A 14861-nucleotide genomic window follows, 5' to 3' on the forward strand; every position below is an offset into this window, starting at 1 on the left:
GCAGCAATTGACATTTTGGTTATCAGAGTGTTTGAATTGTTTTTGTTTAAAATTATTTTTATTTTTTTAGACAGCCTCTGTGGCCCAGGCTGGAGAGCAGAGGCGTGATCATGGCTCACTGCAGCCTTGAATTCCTGGGTTCAAGGGATTCTCCCACCTCAGGCTCCTAAGTAGCTGGGACTACAGGCACATGCCACTGTGCCTGGTCAATTATTTTATTTTTTGTAGAGACAGGGTCTCACTTCTTGCCCAAGCTGGTCTTGAACTCCAGGCCTCAAGCAAACCTCCCACCTTGGCCTCCCAAAGTGCTGGGATTACAGGCATAAGCCACCGCACCCGGCCCAAATTCTTTTCTTATACGACACTGTCTTCCCAACCTGTGAATTGCTACAAGTGTATGCATTATTCATCTCTGAAAACCAACCGCTGGCAGAGGCAACACCAGGCAATGCACTGTACGCAACAAAACGGGTGCTTTTTACATCCTACGCATTTTGCATACATTCTGTCATTCAATCCTGGGTGCTTGGGGTATTATAATTGGTTATCAGAGTGTTGGAATTATTTTTGTTTTATAGTTGAGGAAACTGAGGCTCAGCCCAAAGTCATAAGTTAATAATTGCTGAGCCAGGAGCTCACCGATTCGTTCATTCAGCAAATAGGGTCTCACTCTTTCACTCAGGCTTGAGTGCAGTGGGTGCCTTGACCTCCCAGGCTCAAGTGATCCTCCTGGCTGAGTCTCCCAAGTAGTTGAACAAGTGTAAGCCACCATGCCCTGTTAATTTTTTTTTCATGTTTACTTTTTGAGACAGAGTCTTACATTGGCCGGGTTGGTCTCAAACTCCTGGCCCAAGTGATCCTCCTGCCTTGGCCTCCCAAAGTGCTGGGATTACAGCCATAAGCCATGGTGCCTGGCCTTGAGGCAACCTCTTCCTCCCATAGGGAACTGTGATCCCATAAAAATGTCTTAGGGTTTTCCTAACACAAGCCAGCAGATGCCAGAAAGAGTTATCTCAAATTATAGAGGTCCACTCCTTACTTTAGTGTCCCTTCCTCCTGGCCAGATTTCTGGCATTCCTTTGAGTTTACCAGACTGGTGCCAGGAGACAGTGGGACAAAGGGCTTGTCACCTGGGCAGGCCATTGGCATGGCCCCACCTCCCTGTGAGCTGGTATTTTTAGAGAAAGTCCTTGGCTCCTTTATCCAAATGGCCTCCCCAGATTGAAGCCCTTGGCTTCTCAGCCTTTCAAATATCCAGTGGGACTCCCACCTTGCCTGGCCTCCGTCCCAGGGGCTTTGGCCTCTCCTACCTCCCTGCAGGTCCAACTTCCAGGCCTATCGCCACAGCAGCCTCACAAAAGTCCCCTTTCATTTTTATCCCTAAATAAGACCATTTTGCGTGGAGGAAGTTCAACCAAGTACACATTCTAAAAGATTTTTGCTTCTGGTGGAAGACTGTGAACTCCCTACATAGAAGCCATTTCCTGTGCATGAGGCACTGGATTTCCTAAGCCCCTGGCAGCCCAGGAAACCTCCTGTTTCTGCTCATGTCCCATAAAATGGGATCCGTAATTTTTATATTTATCGGCACCTCACTTCCAGGAAGCACGGCAGCAGTGAGGGACATGGGACAGTGTGTGGCAAACGGTAGCAGGGGCCCCTGCCCCCCTACCGCGGCAAAGGTGCGTTAGTCACTGTCACAAGGCTGTTTCCTGCGGGGGATGGGGAGGCAGGGGACAGCGTCCACGACGCCAGCAGCCCCGTGGCACGCACCTTTGGCCTGTGCTCTGGGCAGTTGCGGCGGCCCCGTGTCGGGGATGATGCCCCTCCCTCGCCGGTCCCTGAGCCTCCAGCCCTGAACTTCTAGGCCCGAGCATCCTCAGTACCACGGACAGGGAAACTGAGGCTGCTGGAGGCGTGCAGAGGGCTGGGTCCCGGTAGCCCGCGTGCAGCCCGGCCCAGCCTGGCCCACCGTGTGGCCTCGAGCCTGTCGCCTCCTCCCTCCTTCGGGCCTCGGTTTCTTAGTAATTCCTCGGGCTCCGCGAGGCGAGGACGCGCCTCTCACAGTGCTGAGAAATGTTACAAAATCAGAGCCACTGAGCCCCAGGAGGAGGCTACTCGCCCAAGGTCACGCGGAGAGGGCAGTTGTCTCCAGACACGTTTCCTGCCTGCCCCTGCCAGGCCCGGCCTCTGATGTCACGGGGCTTCCGAGGGGTCCAAGGAAACTTTCAGCTCCCAAAGCCAACCCCGAGGTCCTCCGAGGCTCAGCAGCTTTCCCCGCTCGGCCCAGTCCGGCTCCGTCCCACCCCGGAGCCGCTCTCCCGGCGCGCCCCCGCGCCTCGCTCCCCTCTCCCCTTTTCCTGCGACCGGGGGCGCCCCCTCGACGCCCCGCCCCCTCCGCCCAGAGGTCGCAGCGCCCCAGGTTGGGGGCGGCGCCGCAGCCAATGGGGAGGCGGCGTGGCGAGGGCGGCGGCGGTTATGATGCGCCGAGGCGGCGGACGGCGGCCAATCAGTGGCGAGCGCGAGGGCGGGCTGTGACGCTGCCGGCGCTCCTCGTGCGGCGGCGGCAGAGGAGCGAGAGCAGCGGGCAGCAGCACATCCCCGCGCAACAGTCGCCACAGCCGCCACAGCCGCCACAACCGCTACTGCCGCCGCCGCCGCCCCGCGCGCCCAACTGCCGCGGCCCGCCGCCCCCCGTCCCCCTTCCGGCCGGCCTGCCAGCCCGTCAGAGAGCGGCGAGCGGCCTCCCGCCCGGCCCCCTGAGGCGGGCGCCCGGCCGGACCCTGAGCCTCGTCCTCTCGCGCTGCGGCCGCCCGCGCGTCCTGGGCCGCCTGTCGGGCATGAAAACCAAGTTCTGCACCGGGGGCGAGGCGGAGCCCTCGCCGCTCGGGCTGCTGCTGAGCTGCGGCAGCGGCAGCGCGGCCCCGGCGCCCGGCGTGGGGCAGCAGCGCGACGCCGCCAGCGACCTCGAGTCCAAGCAGCTGGGCGGCCAACAGCCGCCACTCGCGCTGCCCCCCGCGCCGCCGCTGCCGCTGCCCCAGCCCCCGCCGCCGCCGCCGGCAGACGAGCAGCCCGAGCCCCGGACGCGGCGCAGGGCCTATCTGTGGTGCAAGGAGTTCCTGCCCGGCGCCTGGCGGGGCCTCCGCGAGGACGAGTTCCACATCAGTGTCATCAGGTCGGTGGCGCCGGGGCTGGGGGCCGCGGGCCAGTCAGGTGACGCGGGGCGGGGGCCGTGGGCCGGGGCCGGGGACCGCAGCCGGCGAAAGCCCTCCTTTTCCCAGCCCTCGCGAAATCCAAGGGAAGCGGGTCCGCGGCCGCGGCAGGCCGTCCACAGGCAGGCTTTTGTAAAAACGTCGGTTTCATGCGAAAACGGGTCTACTCTAGGAGAACAATACCGTTCCATCACGAAGTGCGTGTGGTCCTGACGCTTAAGATAGGTCCAGAAAGTCTTTGCGGTTTAGGGCCTTGAATGAAGATGTTGTGGCTGGCTTTAAAAACACAAATCACTTTTTAACTTTTTTCTGCTAGTTTCTCGAGTTCGCAATTTGATGTCTTTTCCCCCTCAAAGAGTCATTTGTTAGTGGGGGAGTAGCATTTTCTCATCCCCTAAGAGACTGTTGAGACATCACTATAGCTGTGTTACTAGACAAAGGTGGGAGGCGTGGCTTCTAAATTAAGAGTAAGGTAGAAATATTTTTTCCTTTTTTTTTTTTTTCTTTTTGAGAAGGAGTTTCGCTCTTGGTCCCCGGGCTGGAGTGCAGTGGCGCGATCTCGGCTCACTGCAACCACGGCCTCCCGGGTTCAAGCGATTCTCCTTGCCTCAGCCTCCCTAGTCGCTGGGATTACAGACACCCGCCACCACGCCCGGCTGATTTTGTATTTTTAGTAGAGACAGGGTTTCTCATGTTGGTCTGACTGGTCTCAAACTCCGGACCCCAGGTAATCCACCCGCTTTGGCCTCTCAAAGTGGGATTACAGGCGTGAGCCACCGCGCTCGGCCATTTTTTCCTTTTTTTAAACTTGAAAATATTTAATCTTAAATTTGAATTACAGAAGTACGCGTGTAGGTATTCAGACTTAACAGAAGTCTGACCTTCTTTCATCAGTCTGCTCCCAAGAGATAGGCCTTTAACAATGTGTTCCTGGGCCGGGCGCGGTGGCTCATGCCTGTAATCCCAGCACTTTGGGAGGCCGAGGCGGGCGGATCACTTGAGGTCGGGAGATCGAGACCATCCTGTCTAACACGGTGAAAACCCGACTCTACTAAAAATACAAAAAGTGAGCCGGGGTGGTGGCGGGCGCCAGTAGTCCCAACTACTTGGGAGGCTGAGGCAGGAGAATGGCATGAACCTGGGAGGCAGAGCTTGCAGTGATCTGAGATCGCACCACTGCACTCCAGCCTGGGCAACAGAGACTCCATCTCAAAAAAAAAAACATTGTGTTCCCAGCCAGGCACGGTGGCTCAGGCCTGTAATCCACTTTGGGAGGCTGAGGCAGGAGGATCACTTGAGGCCAGGGATTTGAGACCAGCCTGGCCAACATAGTGAAACCCCATCTCTAGTAAAAATACAATGATTAGCCGGGCATGGTGGTGCACGCCTGTAGTCCCAGCTACTTGGGAGGCTGAGGCAGGAGAATTGCTTGAACTCGGGAGGTGGAGGTTGCAGTGAGCCGAGATCATGCCACTGCATTCCAGCCTGGGTGACAGAGTAAGACTCTGTCTCAAAAAAAAAAAAAAAAAAAAAAATGTATTCCATCATTTTTTGCCAATTTTCTTTTAATTGGCTGACCAGGTTGTGTGCAGTGTCTAGAAATTTGCTGGCTGGCTGCCACCAGTAATCCCCAATCCAGTTTTGGTCATTTGATTCCTTTTCTGTGCCCACTGTCTTTCACCAGAGCCACTAATGCAGCAAAATCAACTCTTTGAGCTTCACTTCCTCTTTGTGTTTCAGCCCCTCTGACTGCCTATGACCTAAGAGTGAGAGTTAAAGGTAGTTGGTAAGGAAGCAGAGAAAGAAAACCAAAGCTGTTTAGATAATCCCTGAATTGCTTAATGGCACTTAAAAAAATTCAGCTCTCTCTAAGGTTTACTTTAATTCGCTTTTAGTTAGTCCTGAAAATTCTCAACTGGAAGGGCGATCATTCTAGGCCATGTACTCACCAGTCTGTGAAGTGAAAAACTTGGAGGAGAAGTGACTTGCCTGAGGTCAGTGGGTGTTTACTGCCTTCAAAGCCCGAACTGCCAGGTCTCTGGTGTGCCCCTCTCCTGCACCAGTGCTCTAGCCTGTGGCTTGTGAAAATGTTTGGACACCCTAGATCCTGCCTTAAGACATTTTCATGGCCTTCTCCAGGGAGAGTCACTCAGCAGTTAAGCTTTTGCATTTTGCTCAAACCATTTATTAGGAAAGCGTTGAGGATGTCTTGTTTCTTTTCTCCAGGAGTTAGCAGTCTTGGAAAACAAAGCTTTCCCTTTGGATTGGATGACCTTTTTATATAATGTTGCAAGAGTACGCTGTCTCAGTCCTGTCTGTGTTCTGGAAGAGAATGTAGTTATGGAATAAGTTTAATAAGGAGAAACAAAGGTGATTTAGGACATGGGAAAGTGGGTGATGTCTAGCTTTAAAAAAAGACAAGGGCATTTGGAGGTGGGGAGAAGGAGAGGAATTCTCCTGAATGAAATTCAGTGATTCTCCATAGGCAGTTGCAGTTGTTATGGCTCCAGCTATCAGATTTTACTGACATTTCCCAATCTGATTCTGGTTTTTGGGTTTTTTTTGGAGACAGAGTTTCACTCTATTGCACAAGCTGGAGTGCAGTGGTGTGATCATGGCTCACTGCAGCCTCGACTTCCCAGGCTCTGGTGATCCTCCCACCTCAGCCTCCCAAGTAGCTGGGACTACAGACACGCACCACCATTACTTGCTAATTTTTGTATTTTTGTAGAGTTGGGGTTTTGCCATGTTACCCAGGCTGGTCTTGAACTCCTGAGCTCAAGCAGTCCTCCTGCTTCAGCCTCCCAAAGTGCCAGGATTATAGACGTGAGCCACCACACCTGGCCCCAATCTGTTTCTGGAGCTCCCTGTTTCACTGAGTGCCAGTGCATCTGCAGTTTATCAGACTTCACCACCTCAACTCAGTGCATTCAACCTATTCCAAATTTAACCCTTTGGCTCCTCCCCACCCAGGAATGTGCTGCTGCTTTCTCTCTGCGTTTGTAACAGCAGCCTGGCCAGAGCCCCGGGATCATTTCTAACTCTGCATTCCCGCAGAAATCCCTCCTCTGCACGCAGTAGTAACTCAAACCTGATGAGCTACTTTTGTATCCCCACCTTCTGTCTGCTCCCTTTGCTGTCCTTGCTTAGACACTATAACAGTAGGCACTTTAGGATCTTCTTGCATTTTGTGTGTTCCTTCTAATCCATTCTATATCGTGTTGCTATGGATTTCTCAAATACTGGAAAATAAAATCCAAACTTGTTTGCATGGTCTAAACTTGAGCCCTGGCTTACATTTTTATTTTTTATTTTTAAATTTATTTTTTGAGACGGAGTCTTGCTCTGTCACCCAGACTGGTGCGATCTCGGCTCACTGCAACCTCCGCCTTCTGGGTTCAAGCGATTCTCGTGCCTCAGCCTCCCGAGTAGCTGGGATTACAGATGCACCACCACATCTGGCTAATTTTTGTATTTTGGGTAGAGATGGGGTTTCACTTGGCCAGGCTGGTCTTGAACTCCTGACCTCAGGTGTTCCACCCTCCTTGGCCTCCCAAAGTGCTGGGATTACAGGTGTGAGCCACCGCACCCTGCCTGACCTAACTTTTTAGACTGGTTCTTTTTGTTATTACTGTTTTAAAATCACTCCTTCTCTCGGACCACAGCAGCTAACATTGAGCTAGTTACACTGGAGCCTGCATTTTCTGAATGAGTTTTGTGTTTTCAGTTACCAGGCCTTTCTTTGCCCCTACCCTCTGCTTGGCAGCCTTTCCCCTGGTGTCTGCTTTTAAAATTCCTCTTTCAAAGCTTAACTCAGAGAGAACCAGACATAATGAATTTCTTTCCCCTCTGTGTCTCCTCTTTAGCACTTTGTACATGCAGGCCTTGTTATCACAACCCTTAACACATTTGTGTGTTTATTCATTCCATTCTCTTGTTAGATTGAATTCCTAGAGGGCATTTCATGTTCATCTTTGTATCTTCAGCACTAGAATAGTGCCTGGCACACCAGCACTGGATAAGTGTAGAAACTGTCATTTTTAGCTTAAATTGGCCTCTTTGCTGTGTGATGAACGGAGGTCCTTGTCTGAGTCTCTCCAACTATGAGTGGTATAGGGAAAAATAAAAATTGTCCTAACATGAGAATTGTTGTTAATGAACTGACCACTTAGAAAATTTGGGCCGGGCGCGGTGGCTCAAGCCTGTAATCCCAGCACTTTGGGAGGCCGAGACGGGCGGATCACGAGGTCAGGAGATCGAGACCATCCTGGTTAACACGGTGAAACCCCGTCTCTACTAAAAAGTACAAAAAACTAGCCGGGCGAGGTGGCGGGCGCCTGTAGTCCCAGCTACTCCGGAGGCTGAGGCAGGAGAATGGCGTAAACCCGGCAGGAGGAGCTTGCGGTGAGCAGAGATCCGGCCACTGCACTCCAGCCTGGGTGACAGAGCCAGACTCCGTCTCAAAAAAAAAAAAAAAAAAAAAAGAAAATTTGTTCATTTCCAGGCATCACAGCTTAATACTAACTCTGTCCCTGCCTGTCTAATCAATAATATGTTATTATTTTCTTTCTTTCTTTCTTTCTTTTTTAAGACAGTCTTGCTCTCTAGCCTAGGCTGGAGTGCAGTGGTGTGATCTTGACTCACTGCAACTTTTGCCTCCCGGGTTCAAGTGATTCTCATGCCTCAGCCTCCTGAGTCTCACCCTGTTGCCCAGGCTGGAGCACAATGGCGCGATCTCAGCTCACTGCAACCTCTGCCTCCCAGGTTCAAGCGATTCTCCTGCCTCAGCCTCCTGAGTAGCTGGGATTACAGGCGTGTGCCCTGTCCGGCTAATTTTTTTTTTTTTTTTAATCTTTAGTAGAGAGAAGGTTTCACCATGTTGGCCAGGCTGGTCTTGAACTCCTGACCTCATGGTCCACCTGCTTCAGCCTTCCAAAGTGCTGAGATTACAAGCATGAGCCACCATGCCTGGCCACTTGGCTAATTTTTGTATTTTTTGGTAGACGTGGGATTCGACCATGTTGCCCAGGCTGGTGTAGAACTCCTGGGCTCAGGTGATCCTCCTGCCTCCTCCCAAAGCCCTGGGATTACAGGCGTAAGCCACTGTGCCCAGCTTAGAGTTTGTTATTTTCATTGCTGATTGATAAGGTCACAGCAGTTGTGAAATGAAGTTTAAAGTCTTGTGTGGGATACAAGATTTCATGAAGTTCAATGAATGAAATGTTGGAGAACTGTCAAAGTTTCACACACATCTTTTGACATTGCGTTCCGCAGACCCACTAACGGTGAAAAGAAAACCATTGATAAGGATGATACCTTGGACCCTGCAAAATAGAATCATATCAAAAGATGGAGAGAGTCCCACGAAAAGACTGGCCAAGTCCTCAGATATTCTTGTAAAATTATGCAGTAAAACTCACGTAGGAAGTTAATTGTGTCTTACGGTGCCATAATGTTTTTGGAAAAATTGTGTCCAGACTCCCTACTTTTCATTTTAAATGTTTGCTTTTCAATTTAAACATAAATATGTAGTTGTACTTATAACCTAAATTATGTTACATTTAAGAACAGAAATAATTTTCAGTTTCATTTTTCAAGATACAATTTTATTTACACTTGTTTTTACTGGAAAGTTTTGTTCCTTGAGTGACTGGCTTGCGGACTTTTTTTTTGTTTCTTCCTCTTTAAACTAATACACTTTATTTTTTAGAGCAGTTTGTATTTGTTTGTTTAGAAATGCGGGGTTTCACTGTGTTACCCAGGCTGGTCTTGAACTCTTGGGCTCAAGCAGTCCCTCCTGCCTCAGCCACTTGAGTAGGTGGGATTACAAGTGTGTGCCACTGTGCCCAGTTTCAGAGCAGTTTTAGGTTCACAGCAAAATTGAGCAGAAAGTACAGAGAGTTCCCATATAACCCCCTGTCTGCATACAGGCACTGCCTTCCCCTTTCTCAGCTTCCCCCACCAGAATGGTACATTTGTTACAACTGCGGAACCTGCATTGACATATTAGCACTCAGAGTCCATAACACACTACATCCTATTCTTGCTGTTGTACATTCTGTGGTTTTTGGCCACCATATAATGACTTGTATCCACCATTTTACTGATGCTGCTTTACATGATGAGGTTACTTCAGCAGGGTTATGCCCTGATAAACCATCGTAAATTGAAATGCATTTAATACATCGAATCTACTGAACAGCATATCTTAGCCTAGCCTACCTTTAATTTGCCAGAACACTTACACATTAGCTTACAGTTGGGCAAAATAATCTAACAGAAAGTCTGTTTTTATAATAAAGTGTTAAATATCTCATGTAATTTATTGATTATTATACTGAAAATGAAAAATAAAATGGTTGTATGTATACCCGAAGTACGATTTCTTCCAAATACATATCACCTTGGCACCATTGTATAGTCGAAAAATCATAAGTTGAGCCATCATAAGTTGGAGACCATCTGTACTATCATACAGAATAGTTTCACTGCCCTAGAAATCCTCTACTTAATGTCTGTTTAACCCTCTTTCCCTCCTAACCCCAGCCAATCACTGATTCTTTTATAATCTCCATAGGTTTGCCTTTTCCAGAATGTCATAGAATTGGAATCATACAGTATGTAGTCTTTTCAGTGTGGCTTTTTTACTTGATAATATGCATTGAGTTTCCCAGTATCCTGTCTTTTCTTTTTCTTTTTTTCTTTTTTTTTTTTTGAGACCGAGTCCTGCTCTGTTGCCCAGGCTGGAGTGCAATGGTGCGATCTTGGCTCACTGCAACCTCCGCCTCCTGGGTTCAAGCAATTATTCTGCCTCAGCCTCCCGAGTAGCTGGGATTACAGGCATGTGCCACCCCGCCTGGCTAAATTTTTTGTATTTTTAGTAGAGACGGGTTTTCACCATATTGGCCAGGCTGGTCTCGAACTCCTGACCTTGTCATCTGCCCACCTTGGCCTCCCAAAATGTTGGGATTACTGGCGTGAGCCACCGCGCGCAGCCTCCCTGTGTCTTTTCATGGCTTGATAACTAACTTCTTTTTAATACTGGGTAGTTGTGTGTCATCTGGATATACCATAGTTTATCCATTCACCTACTGAAGGACATCTGGGTTACTTCAAGGTTTTGGCAATTATGAATAAAGCTGCTCTAAACATTCATGTGTAGGTTTTCAGTTCATTTGGGTAAATACCGAGGAGCATGATTGCTGGTCATATGGTGAGAGTTACCTTTAGTTTTGTAATGAACTGCCAAACTGTCTTTCAGAGTGGCTGTAACATTTTGCATTCCTGTCAGCAGTGAATGAGATTTCCTGTTTTTCCATGTCCTCACTAGCATTTGGTGGTGTCAGCATTCTGGAGTTTGGTCATTCTGGTAGGCGTATAATGGTCTCTCATTTTCTTTTTCTTTTCTTTCTTTTTTTTTTTTGAGATGGAGTTTCACTCTTGTTGCCCAGGCTGGAGAGCAATGGTGCAATCTTGGCTTGCTGCAACCTCCACTTCCCAGGTTCAAGTGATTCTCCTGTTTCAGCCTCCTGGGTAGCTGAAATTACAGGTGCCTGCCACTACGCCTGGCTAATTTTTGGTATTTTTAGTAGAGATGGGGTTTCACCATGTTGGCCAGGCTGGTCTTGAACTCCTGACCTCAGGTGATCCACCTGCCTCAGCCTACCAAAGTCCTGGTATTACAGACGTGAGCCACCGTGCCCAGCTCTTTTTTGTTTTTGTTTTGAGATAGAGTCTTGCTCTATTGCCCAGGTTGGAGTGCAGTGGTGTGATCTCAGCTTACTGCAACCTCCCGAGTTCAAGCGATTCTCTGCCTCAGCCTTCTGAATAGCTGACATTACAGGCGCCTGCCACCACACCTAATTTTTTGTGTTTTTAGTAGAGATGAGTTTTCACTGTGTTGGCCAGGCTGGTCTCAAACTCCTGACCCAGGTGATCCACCCACCTCAGCCTCCCAAAGTGCTGGGATTACAGGCGTGAACCACCGTGCCTGGTCAGGTATCTCATTTTAATTTGCAACTTCCTTTTTTTTTTTTGAGATAGAGTCTTGCTCTGTCACCCAGGCTGGAGTGCAGTGGTGTGATCTCCGCTCACTGCAAGCTCTGCCTCCCAGGTTCACGCCATTCTCCTGCCTCAGCCTCCCGAGTAGCTGGGACTACAGGTGCCTGCCATCACACCTGGCTAACTTTTTGTAAGTTTAGTAGAGACGGGGTTTCACCGTGTTAGCCAGGATGGTCTTGATCTCCTGACCTCGTAATCCTCCCACCTTGGCCTCCCAAAGTGCTGGGATTAGAGGCGTGAACCACCGTGCCAGGCCCCTGCCACACCTTCTTGAGTAGAAAGGAATGTTTTCCTATTCTTGAGTTTTAAGAATTCTTTATATATTTTTGTTAACAGTCCTTTATCAGATGTGTCTTTTGCAAATATTTTTACCTTGTGACTTTTCATTCTCTTGACAGTATTTTTTGCAAAGCAGTTTTTAATTTTAGTGAAGTCTGGTCTATCAATTATTCTTTCATGGATCATGCTTTTGATGCTGTATCTAAAAGTAATCTGGCTGGGCAGTGGCTCATGCCTATAATTCCAGCACTTTGGGAGGCCAAGATGGGTGGATCACCTGAGGTCAGGAGTTCGAGAGCAGCCTGGCCCATGGTGAAACTCTGTCTCTACTAGAAATACAAAAAAATTAGTCCGGTGTAGTGGTGGACACTTGTAATGCCAGCTACTTGGGAGGCTGAGGCAGGAGGAATTGCTTAAACCCAGGAGGCAGAGGTTGCAGTGAGCCCGGATTGCGGCACTGCACTCCAGCCTGAGCCACAAGAGTGAGACTTTGTCTCAAAAAAAGTAAATAAATAAATAAAAGCAATCACTATACCTAAGGTCATCTAGATTTTCTTCTATGTTATCATCTAGAAGTTATCTAATTTTGCATTTTATATTTAGGTTTGTGATCCATTTTGATTTAATTTTTGTGAAGTGTAATGTCTGTCTAGATTTTTTTTTGCATGTGGAAGTCCAGTTGTTCCAGGACCATTTGTTGAAACAACAAATGGTTTGTTGTAAAAGACATTTGTTACATTGTATCGCCTTTACTCCTTTGTCAAAGATCTGTTGACTATGTGAGTGTATTTCTGTGCTCTCTAGTCTGTTCCATTGATCCATTTGTCCTTTCTTTTGCCAATACCATACTGTTTTAATTAATGTAGCTTTTTTGTTTTTATTTTTTGAGATAGTGTCTTGGCTGGAGTACAATGGCATGATCTTGGCTCACTGCAACCTCTCTCTCCCGGGTTCATGTGATTCTCATGCCTCAGCCTCCTGAGTAACTGGGATTACAGGTGTGTGCCACCACACCTGGCTCATTTTCTATTTTTTTTTTTTTTTTCTTCTTGAGATGGAGTTTTACTTTTGTTGCCCAGGCTGGAGTGCAATGGCACGATCTTGGCTCTCTGCAACCTCTGCCTCCCAGGTTCAAGCAATTCTCCTGCCTCTACTTCCCTAGTAGCTGGGATTACAGGTGCCTACCACCACGCCCAGCTAATTTTTGTATTTTTGGTAGAGACAGGGTTTCATCCTGTTGGCCAGGCTGGTCTCGAACTCCTGACCTCAGGTAATCTGCCCACCTTGGCCTCCCAAAGTGCTGGAATTACAGGCGTGAGCCACCGCGCCTGGCATAATTAATGTAGCTTTATGATGATTCTTGAAGTTGAGTAGTGTCAGTCCTCTGAATTTATTCTTCATTGGCTACTCTAGGTCTTTTGCCTCTCCTTATAAACTTTATTATTATCATCATTATTTTTTTTTGAGAGGGAGTCTCATTCTGTTACCCAGGCTGGAATGCAGTGGCACGATCCCAGCCAACTGCAACCTCTGCCTCCTGGATTCAAGTGATTCTCCTGCCTCAGCCTCCCGCGTAGCTTGGATTGTAGGTGCCTGCCACCACACCCAGCTACTTTTTATTTTTAGGAGAGGCAGGATTTCACCATGTTCGCCAGGCTGGTCTTGGAACTCCTGACCTCAAGTGATCTGCCCACCTTGGCCTCCCAAATTGCTGGGGTTACAGGCGTGAGCCACTGTGCCTGGCCTCCCTATACATTTTAGAATCAGTTTGTTGGTATTCACAAAATAACTTGCTGGGGTTTTCATTGGGATTACATTAAATCTACAGATCAAGTTGGGAAGAACCGACGTCTTGATAACATTGAGTCTTCCTACCTATGAACATGGAATATCTCTCCCTTTGTTTAGTTCTTCTTTGATATCTTTCATCAGAGTTTTATAGTTTTCCTCAAGTAGAGCTTATACACATTTTGTTAGATTTATATATAAGTATATCATTTTTGGGGGTGCTCATATAAATGGTAATGTGCTTTTAATTTCAAATTTCACTTGTTTGTCACTGGTATATAGGAAACTGGTTGACTTTTATGTATTAATCTTGTATTTTGCAGTCCTGCTATATAATCTCTTATTCCAGCAATTTTTTTGTCACTTCTTTCTGATTTTCTACATAGACAATCGTATCATCTACACAGTTTTCTTTCTCTCTTCCTAATCTGTATACTTTTAATTTCCTTTTCTTATTAGTTAGGACTTTGTATGATGTTGAAAAAAGTGGTGAGAGAGAACATTGTTACCTTGTTCCTGTTCTTCGTGGAAAAGCTGTGACTTTCTCATCAAGTATGATGTTAGCTATAGGTTTTTTATAGATGTTCTTTATCAAGTTGAGGAAGTTCCTCTCTATTCTTCATTTTCTGAGAATTTATTATTTACCATGAATGGGTGTTGGATTTTGTCAGATAATTTTTCTCCATCTATTGATATGATCATGTGATTTTTCTTCTTTAGCCTGTTGATGTGGTAGATTATATTAATTGATTTTATTTTTTATTTTGAGACAGAGTCTCACTCTGTCACCCACGTTGCAGTGCAGTGGTGTGACCTTGGCTCACTGCAACCTCCACTCCCTGGGTTCAAGTAATTCTTGTGCCTCAGCCACCTGAGTAGCTGGGATTACAGGTGTGCACCACCACATTCAGCTTATTTTCGTATTTTTAGTAGAGACGGCATTTTACCATGTTGGCCAGGCTGGTCTCGAACTCCTGACCTCAAGTGGTCCACCTGCCTTGCCCCCCGCCAAGCGCTAGGATTACAGGCACGAGCCACCACATCCAACCTACTGTTGATTTTTGAATGTTTAACCTATAGTCCTATGGTGAGGTCTCAGTCTTTTGGTGAGCCTGTGCACCTAGACTGTGAAATTTACCCATTTTTCTTAGTTCTTCTCCCCATTTAGGTGGGACAGAATGGCCAGAGGGGGCTAGAATTGTGTATTTCCCTTCTCCCAGGAAGTTTAGGCTCTGAGAAGATCCCAACAGGTTAGGTGCTAGCAAAATAATTTCTCCTGAGGGCAGACCTTGTTAAGAACAGAATGTTCTGGTGTGTTTAAAAAAAAAAAAAAGAAAAGAAAAGAAAAAATGATTTCTTTGCCCCTCCTTGTGCTGGAAGCATGAAGGGATTTTCCCCCTGCTCAGTTTTCACTGTAAGGAACTGGTAGAGCTCCTGGAGGTAAAACTCATCAAATGATGGGGCTCCCCAGTAATTGGATCTCCTGGAGTTTTAAACTCTCACAGTTGTCCACACTGAGCC

General features: G+C 47.8%; 1 protein-coding gene across 4 annotated transcripts in view; it reads left to right on the forward strand.

Moving 5' to 3' along the window:
- The first annotated feature begins 2557 nt into the window (after positions 1-2557).
- Positions 2558-14861, forward strand: part of CHKA (choline kinase alpha) — a 71017-nt gene continuing 58713 nt past the window's right edge. For 2 of the 4 annotated variants that reach the window (XM_037998938.2, XM_007962412.3), the window contains exon 1: positions 2558-3175. In XM_037998938.2, the coding sequence (XP_037854866.1) occupies positions 2841-3175 (335 nt within the window). In that variant the 5' untranslated portion in view covers positions 2558-2840. The remainder of the gene's footprint in view (positions 3176-14861) is intronic. The other 2 variants (XM_007962275.3, XM_007962362.3) reach the window with 1 other exon arrangement.

The sequence above is a fragment of the Chlorocebus sabaeus genome, chromosome 1 (genome assembly GCF_047675955.1).
Source record: "Chlorocebus sabaeus isolate Y175 chromosome 1, mChlSab1.0.hap1, whole genome shotgun sequence".
In the NCBI taxonomy this organism is placed as follows: Eukaryota; Metazoa; Chordata; class Mammalia; order Primates; family Cercopithecidae; genus Chlorocebus; species Chlorocebus sabaeus.